The 21,231-nt window shown below is 33.4% G+C and overlaps 1 protein-coding gene across 1 annotated transcript in view; it reads left to right on the plus strand.

Moving 5' to 3' along the window:
* BRINP1 (BMP/retinoic acid inducible neural specific 1) overlaps positions 1-21,231 on the plus strand; it is a 332,765-nt gene that overhangs the window by 190,817 nt on the left and 120,717 nt on the right. The window contains exon 2 of the mRNA XM_053696143.1: positions 8,027-8,282. Within this exon, the coding sequence (XP_053552118.1) occupies positions 8,077-8,282 (206 nt within the window). The 5' untranslated portion in view covers positions 8,027-8,076. The remainder of the gene's footprint in view (positions 1-8,026; positions 8,283-21,231) is intronic.

Here is a 21,231-nt window from a genome sequence, read left to right on the forward strand (position 1 = left end):
GGGGTAGTCTTCTGGTGCTGCAGCATCCTATACCTGGCCATATAGGCCTCTACGAGGGCCTCCTTCTCCTCCATCGTAAACCTTGCCTCCCTAGTCGCCTTGGCCTTCCCCTGTGACGATGCCCTCTGTTTCCCGGACTGTGAAGCCCTACTCTGACCGCCACTGGGCCCAGCCACTTGGTCATCTTGAACCAAGTGGCTGGGTCCACCCACCGCTTCCACCCCCGCTTCCTGCCCCCCTTCCTGCCCCCCTTCCTGCCCTGTTCCTCTCCCCCTCCCTCTACTCCCCCCTCTACCTGTCCCCTGCCTGGCCTCCATCTCCTCCCTAAACTAAACCCCAAATAATCAAAAAAAAGTGAGTGTGATGAAATGAAAGGGGGTCAAAATAAAGAACTAAAAAGACAAAAAAGGTGCTTAAAGTGTGAGGGATGTAAAAAAAAAAAAGAGGGTAAGGAGTATTTAAATAAACGAAAAGAATAAGACTAAAAGGAGGATATGTAAACTAAATGTAACTAGGGGATGGGTATGGGATGGGTATGGGGTATGGGATAAGAGTAAATGGGATGAAAGGGAATGGGACTACAAGGAATGGGGTATGGAGTGTAGTATGAGGGGGTAGGGGGTATGGAGTGTATGTAGTGTTATTGATAAGTGTATGTATGTATTGAATGTGTTTGCGTGTAAATGTGTTAAGTGTACAGATAAATCACTCGCTCGCTAACTAACACTACTTCTAATTCTCAATAACAAACACTCCCACTAACGCTCACTAACTACCACTAACTGACGCTCACACTAACAACTATCACTAATAACTCCCACTAACTCACTCACGCTCCCACTAACAGACTCTCTCCCACTCCCGCTAACTCCCACTAACTCACTCACTCTCTCACGCTAACACTACCAACTGACTATCTCACGCTAACACTACCAACTGACTATCTCACGCTAACACTACCAACTGACTCTCTCACGCTAACACTACCAACTGACTCTCTCACACTAACACTAACTCACTCTCAAAAATTCGCAAAATCTCTATTCTTAAATCTCCAAAGACCCACCAGCAACACAGTCAAAGAAGCCCTGCTTGTGTGGTGCTTATATACCCTGTGTAAATGTTTAATGATGTCCCAATTTCCATTGTAATTAGTGTTCAGGTGTGCTTTATTAGCAATTAATATTATTGCAATGTGTATTAGGTGTGTTAATTTGCGCATGCTCATTTTGAGTTGGTATTTGTGGAATGTGTAGAATGCGATGATGTCATAGTGGTCGTTTTCTCTAACATTGTCCAATAGTATTCTTTTTAAATGTGAATTTGCGATGGTGTGTTCTTCGTGAAGTGTTGTATATGTATGTTTTTCATAATATATAATGATATTGAATGCGATTTTTTTTTTAGTGTATGTATATATTTTTTAATCCTTGTTGTTATTGTGCGATTTTCCGCATCTTAAAGTATATGCGTATTCCCCGTATAAATAGTATTAAAACTTCCCCCGCTTGTGAATGTGTAATGCTTGTGTGCTTTGTTGATTGATTGATGTTGTGACATTTGCGGCGTGTTATTGTTGTGCATGATGTGGTATGCGTCATATGACCGAGCTGTGCGTATTCTCGCGAGATCGAGTGTTAGGTAAAAAAAGCTATTTTTTGCCTTTCCCATTGATCTCTATGGGAGACTGTCTAACGCGGGCAGGATTACGCGTGTGACATACACGCGTTAGGAGCATCGTTAGATGGTCTTATATTAACTCTAAATACCGGAGTCAAACAATGACGTGCGTTAGACATAAAACACGCGTGGCGTTAACAGCCCATCTACCGCCGAACTCTAAATCTAGCCGTTAGATAGTGGTGTGTTTGTAGGTGCGCTAGGGGAGTGTAAGCCACTCTAATGGAGTCTCCTCTAAGGATTTCTATATAATAAAGTTAACAATAATAAAGATATAGAGGGCGCTAAAAGAGCTTAAACACTGAGGTCAAAGTAATACGATATATTTTAATGAATTATCCCAACCTTGTAGTCTAAATGTAAATAACAATCTTACTTGGCTTTAATTACGAAAATTTAATGACAGTACTTATATGACACAGTTTACATAAAGTACAATCCTAAAACATAAGAATCTAAAACATCTAAAATTCTTACATATGCATATGAATTTACAAGGGACGTCTCCCTAAAAGCAAAAACAAAAATAAAAATAAAATTAAAAATTAAAAATCTCTTTGTTGATACCACCTTAAATTGCTGAGCTAAAAGTCCGTTAGTATGTATTTAGACTCCACATGCTATTCAAGTATTTGTCCATAACTAAATTCTTTTAACATTACAATCAGCGTTTCTATACAGAGTCTTATACCGTCAAATGAGATCTCATAAAAATTAGGTGATATTAATGTGATACTTTGTATTTGCCAGACTTGATGTTGCACTTTTAGATACTTGTAGTGTCAGTCTTGTTAATACGAATATTTCACCGGTAGAGTTATCCGGCTTTTTGCTCTAGTATTTTCTAGTGTGGTTTGTCTAGTTAGATTGACTCTGTGTCTGGTTTCTAGCAGTAAACAGTTGTCGAGTATATTACTCTTGCGTAATTCAGTTTTTGATAGTCTGTGTGGACATACGGTCAAAGCAGTGACAATGTAGATATTTCAGTTTTACGGGTCTTATTGTCAACATAACTCACCGCCTCGAGTAGTTGCCTTACTTCTACTGGGGTTCTTCTTACCACTTCCGCTGCTTGTGTTCCCCTTTGATTTTCGGCGTCTTGTCTACTTAGCGGCGTGTGAGTAGGGAATCTCCTATTGCTGCTTGTCACTCTTTGCCGTCTTACTCTTTCTTCTCTTTTTCTTCGTTCTTGGATTCGTTATGATGTTAAACAAGTACTTGTTATTGAACCAGGCACCTCAGTCAATCTATTCGACGCGTTTCGCCCTATATTGGACTTTATCAAGGATAAAATTGATTGGGATACCGGTTCTTTATAAAGGTGTAGATTCATTTCCATTGGTTCTTAACTTTAAGATGGTATATCCCTATTTCTTATGGCAAAATTCTTAAGGTGGTATTTATTTCTATAGTGCTTTATTATCCTACATACTAACTAATGCCTGTGGTAAGTATAAGACTATACTACATACTAACTAATGCCTGGGATAAGCATAAGGCTATCCTACGTACTAACTAATGCCTGGGATAAGCATAAGGCTATCCTACATACTAATTAATGTCTGGGGTAAGCATAAGGCTATCCTACATAATAACTAATGCCTGCGATAAGCATAAAATTATACTACGTACTAATTAATGTCTGGGATAAGCATAAGACTATACTATGTACTTATTAATGCCTGGGATAAGCATAAGGCTATCCTGCATACTAAATAATGCCTGTGATAAGCATACGGCTATCCTACAGACTAATTATGCCTGGGATAAGTACTATCCTACATACTAATCAGTGCCTGTGATAAGCAGAAGACTATACTACATACTAATTAATGCCTGGGATAAGCATAAGGCAATCCTGCATACTAATTAATGCCTGAGATAAGCATAAGACTATATGACATACTAATTAATGCCTGGGATAAGCATAATACTATACAACATACTAATTAATGCCTGCAATAAGTATAAGGCTATCCTGCATACTAATTAATGTCTGGGATAAGCATACGGCTATCCTGCATACTAATTAATGCGTTGGATAAGCATAAGGCAATCCTGAATACTAATTAATGCCTGGGATAAGCATAAGACTATACAACATACTAATTAATGCCTGGGATAAGCATAAGACTATACAACATACTAATTAATGCCTGTGATAAGTATAAGGCTATCCTGCATACTAATTAATGCCTGGGATAAGCATAAGGCAATCCTGCATACTAATTAATGCCTGAGATAAGCATAAGACTATACGACATACTAATTAATGCCTGCGATAAGTATAAGGCTATCCTGCATACTAATTAATGCCTGGGATAAGCATAAGGCAATCCTGCATACTAATTAATGCCTCGGATAAGCATAAGGCTATCCTACAGACTAATTATTCCTCCGATAATCATGCTAGCCTACATACAACTTAATGCCTAGGATAAGCAGTTGGTGGTGCTATGTAAACAATTGATGGGTGTGGTCAATTCACATGTAACCTGTTTATTTGATTACTCTGCTGTTCCTGGAATTATTATTTCAAATATTTTCAACTATGAACAGGAAAAACATAACTTTGTTAATAAATTGGAATGTCCTAAAATTTGGAAACCTTGTAAAAATCTGTGCAAAGTCTTCTAACAGATAGACCTAAATGTTTGTGACATTACATTAAATTTATGGAGGTGTCATCATAAATAGCTGATTTTGGACTAGATAATTAGTGCACAGTCTAGTGTTAACAGTGAGTGGTAAAAAAGATTCACTAGAGAATCTTAACATGGCCGACATTTTTAAGCGTGACCAATACTTTGAATGTATAATGCAAGTTGCAAAAAGATCACTCATAACTCGCTCAATCACAACCAAAATAGAGCGTGAAAACATGGTGGTTTTGGGAACCTGAAGGAAAATGTTAACTCTTGAATATCTGCATAGCAGAAATAAAGTCACTCATATTTATACAAAATAAATACAAAAGAAAGATGTATTGTTGTATACAAAGTTTTAACACTGATTTAAAGTGATAGGGTTTAAAGAAAGGTGTTCGATTGGGAAGGGCTCAAACATGTATATGTACTGTATGTGTGTGTATCTGTATGTGTTTATATATATATATATATATATATATATATATATATATATACAGGTATATATATATATGTGTGTGTGTATGTGTTTTTATATATATATATATATATACATATATATATATATATATATATATGTATATATATATATATATAATGTGTGTGTATGTACGTATGTGTGCATCATTTTAAACATATATTTCATTAGGAAATTATAATTAGTGACCTGCGGTTTAAAACACCTTTGGTTTAGTGCTTGAGTGATACCCAACATGATTATTTTTTTTAGCGTACCCCTATAGAAGGTATTTAGTGCATCTGTGCTATCTGACATCCAGATGTAAGCGCACCCTAGACCTTTGTCCAAACGCTAATTATTTTCATATAGTATTATGATAGCAAACATGAAAGTGCTCTGGATTTAACTTTAGCAGTGTTAGCGCACAATAGAGCTAATATTTTTGTGATACACTTGTAATCTAGCTCTTTATCGGGGGTTATACAATTTGCTTTTCCCACAGAAAATAGCAAATAGCATGTTACTGTATTTTTAAAATTATTCTTTAAATAAGATACCAAATTTTGAGGGGCTTTAGAATGGAATTACCATTTAATCATTTAAGGTGTAGGAAAAAATGGAGTATATTTATATTAAAAACAGTTATAGAAAACTTGTGCTTTCTAGTAATAAAAAAAAACAAACTTAAAATAATGGTAAACGCTCTCCTTTATGTATTAGATCCGTAATATTAGCAATATTTTAGATGGAGTTTACTTAATCAGTTGTGATGAAGATGCGCTATAACTTACTTTTTAATCTAGATATTCTACATTATTCTAATATTTTCTACATAATTCTAATACTCCAGGCTCTGGACGCCCACTTCAAAAGTAAATTTTGTTTGTGAGCAAAGGTTAAAAACTGTTCTCCAATCAGTGCTCTAGCTACAACAAAAGTGCCATATGACTTGAGCGCTGATTGGAGAACAGTTCAAACCTTTGCTCACATAATAATTTTCTTTTGAAGTAGGCAGCCAGAGAGCGTTGTATTAGAACTATAGCGCATCTTCTTTACAACTGATGAATTATATCTAAAATATCACTAACATTCTGGATCTAACTCCAAAACATAAGAGACAAGCACATCCACTACTCACGGAATTAACTTTAATACATCATATTTCATAAAGTACACATTGCACTCTAAGTGCAATGTGTACTTTATGACCTTTGATGTATTAAATTTAATGCCATGAGTCGTGGATGCGCTTGTCTTTTATGTTTTTTAGTTTGTTCGCTTGCAGAAGACGTATGTGCTACCATAGTCTTAGGACAGCTGCACCAGACGCATGCTAGAAGTGGATACAGATTTGTGACGTTCGAAAGATCTGTGACATTATTCCAAGTTGGATACTATTTGTATATTTTTCTTACCAGCCTGATTATGTTTAGCTGGAAATTGACAATTGTTACAGTGTTTTTTAAAAAAACAATTATGCTTATATCTGTATTTTATTAGACTTGTATAATAATTGACGAATTCCATAGGACACCAGCGAGTCAAGGCATAAGCGCTTTAAATACAAAGTTATTTATTTCATGGATACACACAAATTAAAATCCACAAAAAATGCAAAAAGGATCTCAGCTAATCCATATACGTTGTATAATAATTGCCTTCAGTGAAGCTCTGCTGATTGGTGTTTAATGTTTATACAAAGGGGGGAGTTTACCATCACTTTAAAGAAAAGGCATTCTAATTCCAATATAAATAAAACCACAAGCCCTTCCTTTATCTAGCGGCTGTTTCTGGTGGAAGTACTACACCGTTGTGTCCTCACAGCTGTTTGAAATAGTCATTGTCTAGCTTTCTTGTACTCTATAATAGATTTATAAGAAATAGCAGTATAATCTTATGTATATGATTCTGATTTAGATTTAGGAACAGCTATATCTTCTTCTGTAACAATAAAAGTATCAGCAATATAGACATAAATTAGCTCCTGATGATTACTTATGTCAAGTAGAGTTCTCTTAATCACAGATTTGTAAGTTATGGAGCCGGGTGAATGTGCAGGTGGTAGGTAAATCAGCCCTTCTCTCATTCCATGATGTACAAAGCTGTACCATTTAATCATGATAGCCTCATTTCATGTGTAGCACAAGTAAATAAGTACACACAAGTTATATCAGTAGTCATACAATCAACATGACTGTACATGTTCAGTGTTTGTCTATCTTGTATTGTATTTTAGCACTAAAATATTTCAAAATCTGTTTAGTCTGTATATCAATAGATAGGCTGGGACCAATATTCCACCACAGATATTCACTACAGTACTATCATATTTCTATTTCATTTGTATGTGTGTCAGGTAGGGATGGGCGAATGTATTTATATTCGAAAGTTAGAACGAATGCTATTGTAGAAATTCGATTTACATAATCGAATGTTTATACAAACAAATATTCTTTAAAAAGTCTATAATCGGTTATTTACAGTTTTCGAATGTCACTGTCAATTTCAAAAGTCACATTCGATTTTGAATGTCACTTTCGATTTTGAATGTAGATAATAGATTGAATGTACACATTCAAAAATTGATTGTGTATATTCAATTTTTTTTTATGAACATTCAAATTCGAATATTACATTTATAAAACACAGTTCTAGACTAGAAATACTATTTTAAATTTGATTTGAATATTACATTTATAAAACACAGTTGTAGACTAGAAATACTATTTTAAATTTGATTTGAATATTACATTTATAAAACACAGTTGTAGACTAGAAATACTATTTTAAATTTGATTTGAATATTACATTTATAAAACACAGTTGTAGACTAGAAATACTATTTCTAATTTGATTTGAATATTACATTTATAAAATATAATTGTAGATTAGAAATACTTTTTAGGAAACAAAATCGAATATTAAAAATTTGATTTGGATAAAATGAATTTGAAATAAAATTTGATGCAAAATACATAGTTAAACATTCCATTATCCAAACGAATATTTTTAAATGCTATTTAAAATTCGAAAAGAGAATGTTAGAATGTTAAATAAACATTCAAAATTCAATTAGAACGAACAAATGTATCAAAATTTGTTTTAGGGTGTGTCACATTCTGCTCACAGATAAAAACCATATACCTGTACTATCCGCATGTTCTCATGTGATCCCACACCATATTAGATTTAAATCATTTCTTGTCCGGCAATGATTATCTCTTTTTTCCCCCACCAACAGGACTCCAGAAAATGGAGCAAGAATGAGAGGGGAGAGGCAGAGGGAGAAGCATGAGCTGGCGTTTAGTCGAGTTACTCTCCTTCCTGTTTATTTGGGAGCAGATCACTGTGCAGGAATCAGTCCAATCCCAGCAACATGTCTCCAAAGAATTTGATTGGCTCATCTCAGACCGAGGTCCATTCCATCACTCGAGAAGCTACCTGTCCTTTGTGGAGAGGCATCGGCAGGGATACTCGACCAGATACAAGATCTACAGGTAGGCAGACTTCCCCTTTTAATAAAAACAGTGATGTGAGCATTCTGTACAGGCACCATATGATTTATTTCTTGGCTCTTAAGTTTCTTCTCTAGTAAAGACATTACAAGAAGGTTAAAGGGACAGTCAAGTCCAAAATAAACTTTCATGATTCAGATAGGGCATGTAATTTTAAACAACTTTACAATTTACTTTTATCACCAATTTTGCTTTGTTCCCTTGGTATACTTAATTGAAAGCTAAACCTAGGAGGCTCATAAGCTAATTTCTTAGAACTTGAAGGCCGCCTCTAACTAAATGCATTTTGAAAGTTTTTCACCACTAGAGGGCATTAGTTCACGTGTTTCATATAGATAACATTGAGCTAATGCACATGAATTTACCATGGAGACAGCTCTGATTGGCTAAAATGCAAGTCTGCTGAGGCTTAGATACAAGGTAATTACAGAGGTAAAAGTGTATAATTATAACTGTGTTGATTATGCAAAACTGGGGAATTGGTAATTAAGGAATTATCAATCTTTTAAAACAACAACAATTCTGGTGTTGACTGTCCCTTTAAAATGATGTCAGTTAGATAATGAACAATTATTTATAGCTGAAGAGCAACAGCTGTTCTTAGGCCCCAATTTTGGTCTTTAGCTGTATTCATAATATTGAAACAATGTTAAATAAAATTTTTTTAGATTTGACGAGCAGTAGATGTCCCTAGGCTCCGGTTCCGCTCCTTCTTGAGTTCCTTCTATAGTGAATATACAATAAGAAAAGGACAAGCACATTGTCTGAAAAAGAGATTATATATAACTAAAAATAAAAGTAGATGTTCCTACACTCCGTTTGTGGACCTGCAAAGGTGTTTCTTCTCCAGAGAATTGCAGAATTGTCAGGAGCAGCAAATGGTCCTAGGTCCCAGTTTTGACCTTTCAAAGTGTTAATAAACATAATAATAATGAACATAAACCTTCATTTAGTCAAAGCAGACAGTTTACTTATACTTTAGTATTATACGCATGTCAATCACATTACATTATTGGCTGTATTCACTATGGTCTTATTAGTGCAATAAATCCTCATATAGTTCATTCACATTTGCATAGACATTTTATTTCTACAAATTGTAAACTATATACAGGTTTTCAGGATGTATATTAATAACTGTCAGAAAAAAAAATAATCCCCATAATTATATGTCACTTCTATAAAAAACAGAACAGGTGATGAGGTCACACGCAATGTGCAGGTTTTAAAGGCAGACATATTTCCTTATTGTGCTTGTTGTGGGGGCAAAGGCTTTATAACTTGGCTCCTGAACCATATATACTATATATATATATATACTAAAGATCCTTTCACACTACAATATGCCAGTTTGGGTAAAACACAAAAGCTTTTGCAGAAACTTGTTCTAAATGAATGTAGGGTGTAGACTCAGCGCAGTTGTTGGAATACACAGATGCAGCCTGCTCCTCCCCTTGAAACCATTTTATTTAAATTACAATTAATGTCAGTAAGTTTTTATTTAAGAAAAAAAGAACTAGACATTTTAACAAAGAGATATAAAACACCATAATTGCAAACATTACGTACTACACTACATTAAGCTGATACTAATTTATGTTACCTAAGCTACCAATTGTTTCTGAAAAAGGAAAACACACAATGGTTTATATTTTTAAACTGTAGATAATGCAATATTATATTGTGCAGTATTTATAGGTTATGTCACATTTTGAGTAGAATTATTTCTGCTGTCGTCATCACATGCTGAAAGCACGCCACACGCTAACAAGATTGTTTTAGGTGCCTTTGTCCATAAATGTAGCATTTCCTAGACAAGCATAAAGCATTGCTCTCCTAGACATTTATAAATTACTGCTTGATCAATTAAGCAGTGATGAGTACACGTTAGAAGAATACAATGTGATTTTCTAATGTCACTCTATAAAGGTTATATGACATGATTCACTTGGAGTAACACATGAGAATTAGCCTTTAATCTTTACGACCATCCAAAATCTCATCTCCAGTAGTTTCTAAACATGCGCAGGCTGCAGGGCCAAACATGGAGAATGAAGTGGCAGAATCCATAACCGTGGTGAACAACTACAGGGCCAGGTGTTGCAAGCAGGGTAAAAAGGCCCATTCAAATTCATTCAAATGGGGGTTTTCAAATCTGATCCTATTCAATCAATTTAAAAAAACAGTTATCGCAAGCGTATCAAATACATCGGTGTGATAATAGCGGGGTTATCAGCTGTCCAGCATTTTGCAGGACTGCAATGGTTTGGGAGCTCTGCCTGATGTATCTGCCACAACTTGCCTCTTAGTGTAAATGTCCCAGTTTCTAAAGTGCTATGTGGGGGCCAATGGTACTACTTCATTTACAAACGTCTTCCTTATATCAAAAAATAATAATTAATTATGAATTGTCTAATAAGGATGTGGTGCAGTGTTTTATAGAAAATCAATTTCAGTTAGGAACTGAGAAAAGAATACACTTGTTTGCACTTGCGACATTAATTACATATTGATCATTTTTAATCAAGATGTTATTAAAACTTAACTGTTAATAATATGCTTTATATGAAAGATAAAAGAAATGTTAAAAACACAATAATGGGTTTAATATTTTGGTCCTGATAGGGGTAAAGGGTATATAGTGGTCATATATTGAGTCCTAATGTATTATTGTACTAATGTTTTTTTCATTTCTCTTTAGCGGTACAGATAATCAAACACATATGGGTTCAGAGCACTATATAAGTAACATGTAGGAGTTTACTATATATCTTATTTTCTATGCTGTGTCATAAATTCCAGTAGAACCCTGATATACTAAATAAAGCACTGCTGAAATATCCATTAATTGTGTATTTTAATAATTCTCAAAATGCTACTCATTAATTTCCCCTTATGATAATGCGTTATAACTATTAAGGACCATTATGATATTAAAATATTTGTAAAAAAAACGCAAACGCCACTGACGCGTTTCGCCGTCATGGCATTTTCCTTAACCAGTACGGAGAGGTCCCTAAAAAAATATTAGAAACACAAATTTTAATTTGAAAGATAGTTATCTCACTATGCAGGGTTCTTGATGTGAAGTAGAGACACCTACATTACTGTATAAGGTCTAAAAAATAATCCCAAAGATTGTGTATGATTTCTCTCCATGCCAGCAAGTTTTGAATATCAGGCCCAGAGGCCACAATATTCAGAACATCGACAGGATAGAGATCTCTCTCAGCAGGGGAGGGGGGATTTGAAGCGTTCCTACACAGCACACACAATGTGTTCACTGAAACAAAACAAAACAAATAGAGAAAGCTTTAATCTATTGGTTGATTGGACTAAGAATAAAAAAATCAGCAAATAGAAATTCAAGGACACCCCTATATAAGAAGGAACCTCGCATTCAAGCTTCAGTGTGCATCAGTGACCACATGAAGAGGATGTCTGCAAGAAGATAAGAAAAGAAGCATCAGATGGAAGAAGTGGACTTCCGCTATGGAGAAGGAAGAGAAGCACCGGAGTCAAGTTGGGTAGAAACTTTGAGGTTTAAAGTAAGAATTTTTTTGGGGTGAGTTTTTTTAGAATATTTTTTTTTTTTGTTTGTTTGTTTTCAGCCCAAAAGATCTGAAATAACTTTAGGGCAATGCCCTACAAAACGCCCTTCGTAGGGCAATCTCTTTTTTTTTATATTTTTTTTTTTTTAGATTAGGATTTTTTTACAATAGTTTTTTATTTATTTATTTATTTGGCAAGAAATCTGTTAGACTTAAGAACAAGACTAAAGACAAATGGCTAAAGACAAATCCTCTTATAAGGGCAATGCCCAACCAAATGCCCTTCGATGCACATCTTTTAAGAATATTTTTTTTTTTAGTGGGCAAAAGAGCTGCAATAACTTTAGAAAAAGAGATAAGTCACTTTAGGGCAATGCCCTAGAAAAAGCCCCTCTAAGGGCTATTGCTGTAGTGACTTTTGGTGTTAGTATAGGGCTTTTTATTTTAGGGTGTGTTTTCTTTAAAGGGGGCTTTAGTATTAGGTTAGATATAACTGTTTTTTTATTTTTGATAGTGATTTGTTTTTTTTTTGTATAATATAATTTTAGTGTTTGTTATTTTGTGTAACTTAGGGGGTGTTAGGTTAGGGGTCTTGGGGTTTAGCTGTTAGGTTGTTATGTAGTTTCTGGCTAGTTTGCATTGTGGTCATTGTGGTTTAGGGGTTAATAGGTTAGGGGGTGTTTGAATGGGGGATTATGGCAGTAAAGCAGTTAAGTAGTGTAGGGGTAGTTGGTTAGGAAGTTTATTGCAATGGATTATTGGCGGTATATCGGTTTATTATGTTAGGAAGTTTATTGCTGGGTAATTGGTGGTTTATGGGTTTAATAGTTTAGGAAGTTTATTGTGATGGGCTATTGGTCGTTTTGGGGTTAATAGATTAGGAAGTTTATTGCTGTGGGCTATTGGTGGTTTTGGGGTTAATAGTTTAGGAAGTTTATTGTGATGGGCTATTGGTGGTTTTGGGGTTAATAGATTAGGAAGTTTATTGCTGTGGGCTATTGGTGGTTTTGGGGTTAATAGATTAGGAAGTTTATTGTGATGGGCTATTGGTGGTTTTGGGGTTAATAGTTTAGGAAGTTTATTGTGATGGGCTATTGGTGGTTTTGGGGTTAATAGTTTAGGAAGTTTATTGTGATGGGCTATTGGTGGTTTTGGGGTTAATAGTTTAGGAAGTTTGTTGTGATGGGCTATTGGTGGTTTTGGGGTTAATATATTAGGAAGTTTATTGCTGTGGGCTATTGGTGGTTTAGGGGTTAAGTAGTGTAAGGTTATTTTGAGGCGGTGGGTTATGTTGGTTTAGGGGTACATAGCTATATTTATCAGTCTCAGTGCAATATATTTAAAAGGGATCCTTTACTTTACATTGTCAATGTCAGTGCCGATGCTGCTTGAAATATTTCACCAGAATCAACACCTATTGAGATGTATAGTAATAATGTTGGCACTTTTGAATATTATAGAGTCTCTCCATCACATTTTGTATAGAGAGATAAACGGCTCTCAAGCTACAATTTGCCTTTAGAACATTTTTGAGAGACTTAACAATTCTGACAAGTCTTCTTAGATAATCTCACCAGAGCGGAGATCTTTAGATTATCAATCCCTATTGGTGAAAATTATGTCTCAAGAGACATCGAAGAGACTCTGTCTGCCCTTCTGCTATGATCCAGGTGCACAGTCCTTAACAACAATATACTCAAATAAAATAGTGCCAGCACTCCCATCATCCGGAGCAACTATACTTTATTACAACATGTTAAAACATGGTCCTCTAATAACACATCTGACGCGTTTTGGCTTAGAGCTCAAGTCATATGTATATTGATCATTAACCTTTTAAAAACAGAAGCAACCCGTCATTGGTTAACATTTGTAACATTACATAATTGAGTTTTGAATATTTAAGGTGGACTGATAAATTGCTTAACATCTATAATATTATATCAACTGCTGATTGTATCAAAGTTACCTCATAAGATGCTCAAACATATTTCTTAATTTCCAAATGTATCCTTATACTCAACATTATTGGCCAGATGACGAGTGGAACACAGATTAAAGCTTCCGCTCAAGTGTTAACTGCGCTAGAAGTAAGCTTTTTGCGCTTATCACACGAGTTGAAAGTAAACTGTTTTCACTCTCACTCTAACCAGACAAGCACAAAAAGCAGAATTTAGAATATCGCGTGCGCATTCACATAGTCCCCCATATAAATCAACGGATAAATAAAAGTGGAAAAAACCTAACTCCCCACTCTCACGCAAACCCGATTGCACATTCTCATGTGTAATACCCCGCCATAAAAATATGAATATTTCACATTCCAATGTTCTTCACATAGCAGGATATGTTCCATTTATTCATAAATACATATTTCTAAATATATCTGATGATATTTTTGTACAATATATACAGTATATATATATATATATATATATATATATATATATATATATATATATATATATATATACATACATGATTATATAAAGGTATAGATATATGGGAGTATATATTTAGAAATATTGGAACATTGGGATGGGAAATATTTACAGTAAATGCATAGTTAAATTTGAATATTGCATAAATATGCTTTTACATTTTTTCATCTACTTAACCGGAAAGGGCTTTAGTGCACTTGTAAATATGTCTATATATTTGTACATATTTATTAATGTGTTTATATTTCTGTAAATTCCTTAATACACATATAAGTACATAAATATATATATATATATATATATATATATATACATATATATATATATATATATATATATATATATATACACACACACACACATATTTAGACATGTATATGTCTGTATCTCTATGTTAAAGCCTTTTGGCTGCCTTTTATTTTCTAACAACTGAGACCTCATATCTTTGAGCCCTTATAATTTGTATGTGCAATAGCTTTTTAGAATAATTTTTATTAGATGGTGTTATTATAAGTGTAACTGTACTTTGTAATGTATATTTATTAGATAGTGTTATTATGTGTGTAACTGTACTGTGTAATGTATATTTATTAGATGGTGTTATTATGTGTGTAACTGTACTGTGTAATGTATATTTATTAGACAGTGTTATTATGTGTGTAAATGTACTATGTAATGTATATTTATTAGATAGTGTTATTATGTGTGTAACTGTACTGTGTAATGTATATTTATTAGATGGTGTTATTATGTGTGTAACTGTACTGTGTAATGTATAATTATTAGATAGTGTTATTATGTGTGTAACTGTACTGTGTAATGTATATTTATTAGACAGTGTTATTATTAGTGTAACTGTACTATGTAATGTATATTTATTAGACAGTGTTATTATGTGTGTAACTGTACTGTGTAATGTATATTTATTAGATAGTGTTATTAAGTGTGTAACTGTACTGTGTAATGTATATTTATTAGACAGTGTTATTATGTGTGTAAATGTACTGTGTAATGTATATTTATTAGACAGTGTTATTATGTGTGTAACTGTACTGTGTAATGTATATTTATTAGACAGTGTTATTATGTGTGTAAATGTACTATGTAATGTATATTTATTAGATAGTGTTATTATGTGTGTAACTGTACTGTGTAATGTATATTTATTAGATGGTGTTATTAAGTGTGTAACTGTACTATGTAATGTATATTAATTAGACAGTGTTATGTGTGTAACTGTACTGTGTTATGTATATTTATTAGATGGTGTTATTATGAGTGTAACTGTACTGTGTAATGTATATTTATTAGATAGTGTTATTATATGTGTAACTGTACTGTGTAATGTATATTTATTAGATGGTGTTATTATGAGTGTAACTGTACTGTGTAATGTATATTTATTAGATAGTGTTATTATGTGTGTAACTGTACTGTGTTATGTATATTTATTAGATGGTGTTATTATGAGTGTAACTGTACTGTGTAATGTATATTTATTAGATAGTGTTATTATGAGTGTAACTGTACTGTGTAATGTATATTTATTAGATAGTGTTATTATGTGTGTAACTGTACTGTGTAATGTATATTTATTAGATAGTGTTATTATGTGTGTAAATGTACTATGTAATGTATATTTATTAGATAGTGTTATTATGAGTGTAACTGTACTGTGTAAGGTATATTTATTAGATAGTGTTATTATGAGTGTAACTGTACTGTGTAATGTATATTTATTAGACAGTGTTATTATGAGTGTAACTGTACTGTGTAATGTATATTTGTTAGATGGTGTTATTATGAGTGTAACTGTACTGTGTAATGTATATTTATTAGATAGTGTTATTATGTGTGTAACTGTACTGTGTAAGGTATATTTATTAGATGGTGTTATTATGTGTGTAACTGTACTGTGTAAGGTATATTTATTAGATAGTGCTATTATGTGTGTAACTGTACTGTGTAATGTATATTTATTAGATGGTGTTATTATGAGTGTAACTGTACTGTGTAATGTATAATTATTAGATAGTGTTATTATGTGTGTAACTGTACTGTGTAATGTATAATTATTAGATGGTGTTATTATGAGTGTAACTGTACTGTATAATGTATATTTATTAGATAGTGTTATTATAAGTGTAACTGTACTGTGTAATGTATTTTATGTGTTTTGTGCAACTTTTATGTTTTGCAAAACAGTTAACCAGAGCTCTGAAGTTGTGGTAATCATTCTAGCATAAATCGCAATTGTGATCAAGCGATCACGTTTACTTTGAACTTGTAACACCAGCGGTAAGCCAGATGAGCACAAACCCCCACAGTAAACCCCTTATCGCTCAAGCGCAAACGTTTGTGCTCCACTAGTAATCTGGCCCTATATGAGCAAAATCTTGCAAACAAATTTATAATAAATAAATACTCAGGCTATTTGATGACAATACTTTACAATGCATTCAGTGCTGGAAATATGACTTAAACACAAGTGAACTACGGAACAAATACAAATATTCTCAGTATAAAAAGTAGCAGACAAAATCACATAGTTTAAAGACAAAAATAAAGGTAAATGAGATGTTTGGAAAAAAAAATGAAAAAAAAAATGTGGATAACGCACATAAAAAACAAAAAAAAAATTCCATATCAATTTAAATTGTTTTAACATCATCTTTTGCATGAAAAAAATATATTTTAATTTGTGCCATTTTTAATGCATGGTAGAAATATTTTCAGCTTGATTTGTCTAACAGAAGAGGATACAGTAATCATTTCTGATATTTGGATAAAACAAATATTGCCTTATTGACTGTTTTTGGAGTTAGCATTTGTTTGTATGGGTCAGTAATGTGAATTTTATATGCCATCTAGTTACTAATATCTCAATCTCAACACAATAAATGGTTCACCAAAGTCATTTTAATAGTTATACATGTTCAAAATGGTCCCTAAAGTGGTGTTTGACAGTGATGTAAGGAGTACATTTGTGGAGTTAATGATAATGTTATAGTTTTAGGAGTTAACCCCTTAATGACCACAATGTACCCTGTATGTCACTGGTCGTTAAGGGTTTTTTCAGGACATAATAGCGCAAGTCTAGCAACAACACGCTATTAATGCCCTCCCTCCAGCAGGCTTTGTGGAATAGAGCAGTCTCAACGCTGGTGGCAAGACCGCGCTATAAAACAATCAAGTCCCAAAAAATGTCCAGCGACATACAGGGTACGTCGCTGGTCCTTAAGGGGTTAATAGACAAAGATGTTTAATCATCGTTAATAGGATGGTCCAATATGGAAGTGGGATAAACCTCCAAGTGATTAAACCTAAGAGGGTTATAAAACAATATATTATTCTCATTTTACAATATAATAGCTCCTAATGATAGCTTATTATAATTAGTAACCCTTTTGCAACCCCAATTAAAGGTGTCCATAGTATCACTAGTAAAGCATTTAAGCTATTTTTATATAATTATAATATATATCATCAATTAAGCATGACAATATGAAGGGTCTCCATGCAATATAAATGCTTAAAAACTGTCATTTAATGTGCACAGTTTACTTTAATTTTTAGTCCAGAGACTAAAAACCATTGTGGTTAACTGGGGACAGATATTAACATGTTCTTACAGTGAACAAACAACCACTGTGCAGTGTGTTGTGCAACCTGTATAGTCTGGAACACTGTACATACAACAACTTTACTAAGGGCAGTATAATATCTACCAATTTACAGAATTGTATTATAGGAAAGGTGTATCTTGCTCTAAACCTGCCTTTATGCACACAGTGTCTAAGAAGCAGTTGAAGGGAAAAAAAAAACATTTTTATAGCTAAATTGCAGGAAAAACTTGTTAAATTAAAGAATGAAAATTTATTGCAAATTTATTTTTTTTGCTACACGTATTTAAACATTTTACAGGGAACTAAATTTCAATTTTAATGTCACATTAATGGGAGAATATAAATTTCTGTTGCTTCACATTAACAGGAGCTAAATTTCCTTTACTGTCATTAATTAATTAAGCCATAAATCTATACTTGGTAGACAACCAACCAAAAATGCCAAAATCTACAAGTTATACTCCAATCAATGAATTCTAAAATCTAAAACTAGGGCAGCCAATTATACTGTAATATATAGACACATCATAAGTAATTATTAGTCAAACATCTAAAGGTGGGATAGCAGTTAATGAAAAACAGTAGTTAATAATCTCAACATAACTATAAATTAGATAGATGTGTAAAAGGTAACTTGATAATCAATTTACACAGGTTGAAATGTCATAAAACCAAGAGGTCAATTCATAATGATTTAATCCATTTCATGAAATCCTATAATAACAAAAGGTTAAGTCTCCTAATATATATAGAGTTCACAACCTTTGTGCTATGATAATTAGTATTTTATTGCCTAGAAATATGATACGTTTTTAACAAAACTTAGAAATATTACTAACACCAGGTAATTTAAAAAAAAATATTCTTCTCTATAGTGTTTGGTTTACAAAAAAAAATCCAAAATAGATTTTTGTATCATAATCAGTGTTTTATGATAATTATGAACAAAATATTAAAAAAATACTAAAAACAGAACTTTTTAGAAAATATCCTTCTCTATAATATTTTTTAAAAAATTGGTTCATTCTAAAAGTTTTTTTTTTAATGATAATCAATGTTTTGTTACCTAAATAATCCATGAACAGAGACGTATCCTTTTTACCATTTAATATATATTTTTTAATTCCAAACATTTTTTATTTATAGTAATCAGTGGGGTTTTTTGTTTGTTTCTTTACCTAGAATTATAATAATTATTAACAAAATTTATAATAAAAAAAATAAAGAACAGTTTGTTTGTTTTTAGAAAATATCATTCTCTATATTAGTTTTTTTTTTTCAATTCCAAAAGATTTTTGTTATGATAATCAGTTTTTTATTAACTAGAATTATGATAATGATTAACAAAATGCATGGAAAAAAAAACTTTTTTAGAAAATATTTTTCTCTATAACATTGTTTTTTTTATTCAAAATGAGCAAAGAATATAATAATAAATACAAGGTAGATATTTTAGTCAGTCCTTGGCCCTTCTTAGCAAAAAACTATTTTGTTTTATAAATAAAATAAAAAATCAGTTCTGAATTTCTAAGTAGTTTATTAAGCATTTATATGTATACCAGATTTTGTAAATTTGTGTTGTATATACAGTAAATTAAATTTAACTTAGTTATTGTTCCTGGTTTGGAGGTCTGCATGCACCCAGTCAAGACAAATCTCCTGGCTTCCAGGAACAGCAATGGGCCTGTCCATGTCACCCTATATCTCTGCCCAGCTCTGACCATGACACACCCATGCCCCTACCCCTTATAAGGTGGCTCTGCATGCAAGCCCCCCTCTCCTCCCTGTCCCATAAATCTCTTGGGATTGTTTGGATGTGCGGCATGGGCATGTACAGCACTATGAGTGCAAGGCATACAGACATTCTCATTGGTACAAACAGAGACATGCCAGCTTGCAAACATGGGGGGGGGGGATTTTAATTCAATAAAAAAATTCCAGTAAAAAATCCCTTCTATGGCTTTTCAATGTTATTTTGTTGTGCAGTATCAGTAAACACCATTGTTTTTTTGTTTATTAAAACCTCAACAATAGAACTCAAATCAGAATTTTAAATAATGAAATAGGTTCTCAGATTATATACAATAACCAAGATGTTAATTTCCTTTTGCAAAGAAGCAGTTGGGCTTTAATATATTAAATAAGGTTTATGCACACACACACATACACCCACCCACAGACTCATACACACCCATAGACATTCACACTCACAACACAAACACATGCACACATACATATCTATACCGTATCTTACGTAAATGCACACATACAAACACTCACAGTCATACACACACATACATATAAAAGCACACACAGACATACATATCATCATACATACATACAAGCACACTCACATACACAAATAGATACATACACACCTACCAACACACACATACAAACACACACATACATAAATAAACACATACATACATAAACACATACAAACACAGACATGCATACCCACATTCATACACACATATATGCATACAAACACAGACATACATACCCACACATATACAGTGGGGAAAAAAAGTATTTAGTCAGCCACCAATTGTGCAAGTTCTCCCACTTAAGAAGATGAGAGAGGCCTGTAATTTTCCTCATAGGTATACCTCAACTATGAGAGACAAAATGTGGAAACAAATCCAGACAATCACATTGTCTGATTTGGAAATAATTTATTTGCAAATTATGGTGGAAAATAAGTATTTGGTCAATATCAAAAGTTCATCTCAATACTTTGTTATATATCCTTTGTTGGCAATGACAGAGGTCAAACATTTTCTGTAAGTCTTCACAAGGTTGTCACACACTGTTGCTGGTATGTTGGCCCATTCCTGCATGCAGATCTCCTCTAGAGCAGTGATGTTTTGGGGCTGTCGCTGGGCAACACGTACTTTCAACTCCCTCCAAAGGTTTTCTATGGGGTTGAGATCTGGAGACTGTCTAGGCCACTCCAGGACCTTGAAATGCTTCTTACAAAGCCACTCCTTTGTTGCCCGGGCAGTGTGTTTGGGATCATTGTCATGCTGAAAGACCCAGCCACATTTCATCTTCAATGCCCTTGCTGATGGAATGAGGTTTGCACTCAAAATCTCACGATACATGGCCCCATTCATTCTTTCATGTACATGGATCAGTCGTCCTGTTCCCTTTGCAGAGAAACAGCCCCAAAGCATGATGTTGCCACCCCCATGCTTCACAGTAGGTATGGTGTTCTCTCTCCTCCAAAAACGACAAGTTGTGTTTCTACCAAACAGTTCTACTTTGGTTTCATCTGACCATATGACATTCTCCCAATCCACTTCTGGAT

Source organism: Bombina bombina, chromosome 12, assembly GCF_027579735.1.
Source record: "Bombina bombina isolate aBomBom1 chromosome 12, aBomBom1.pri, whole genome shotgun sequence".
Lineage (NCBI taxonomy): Eukaryota > Metazoa > Chordata > Amphibia > Anura > Bombinatoridae > Bombina > Bombina bombina.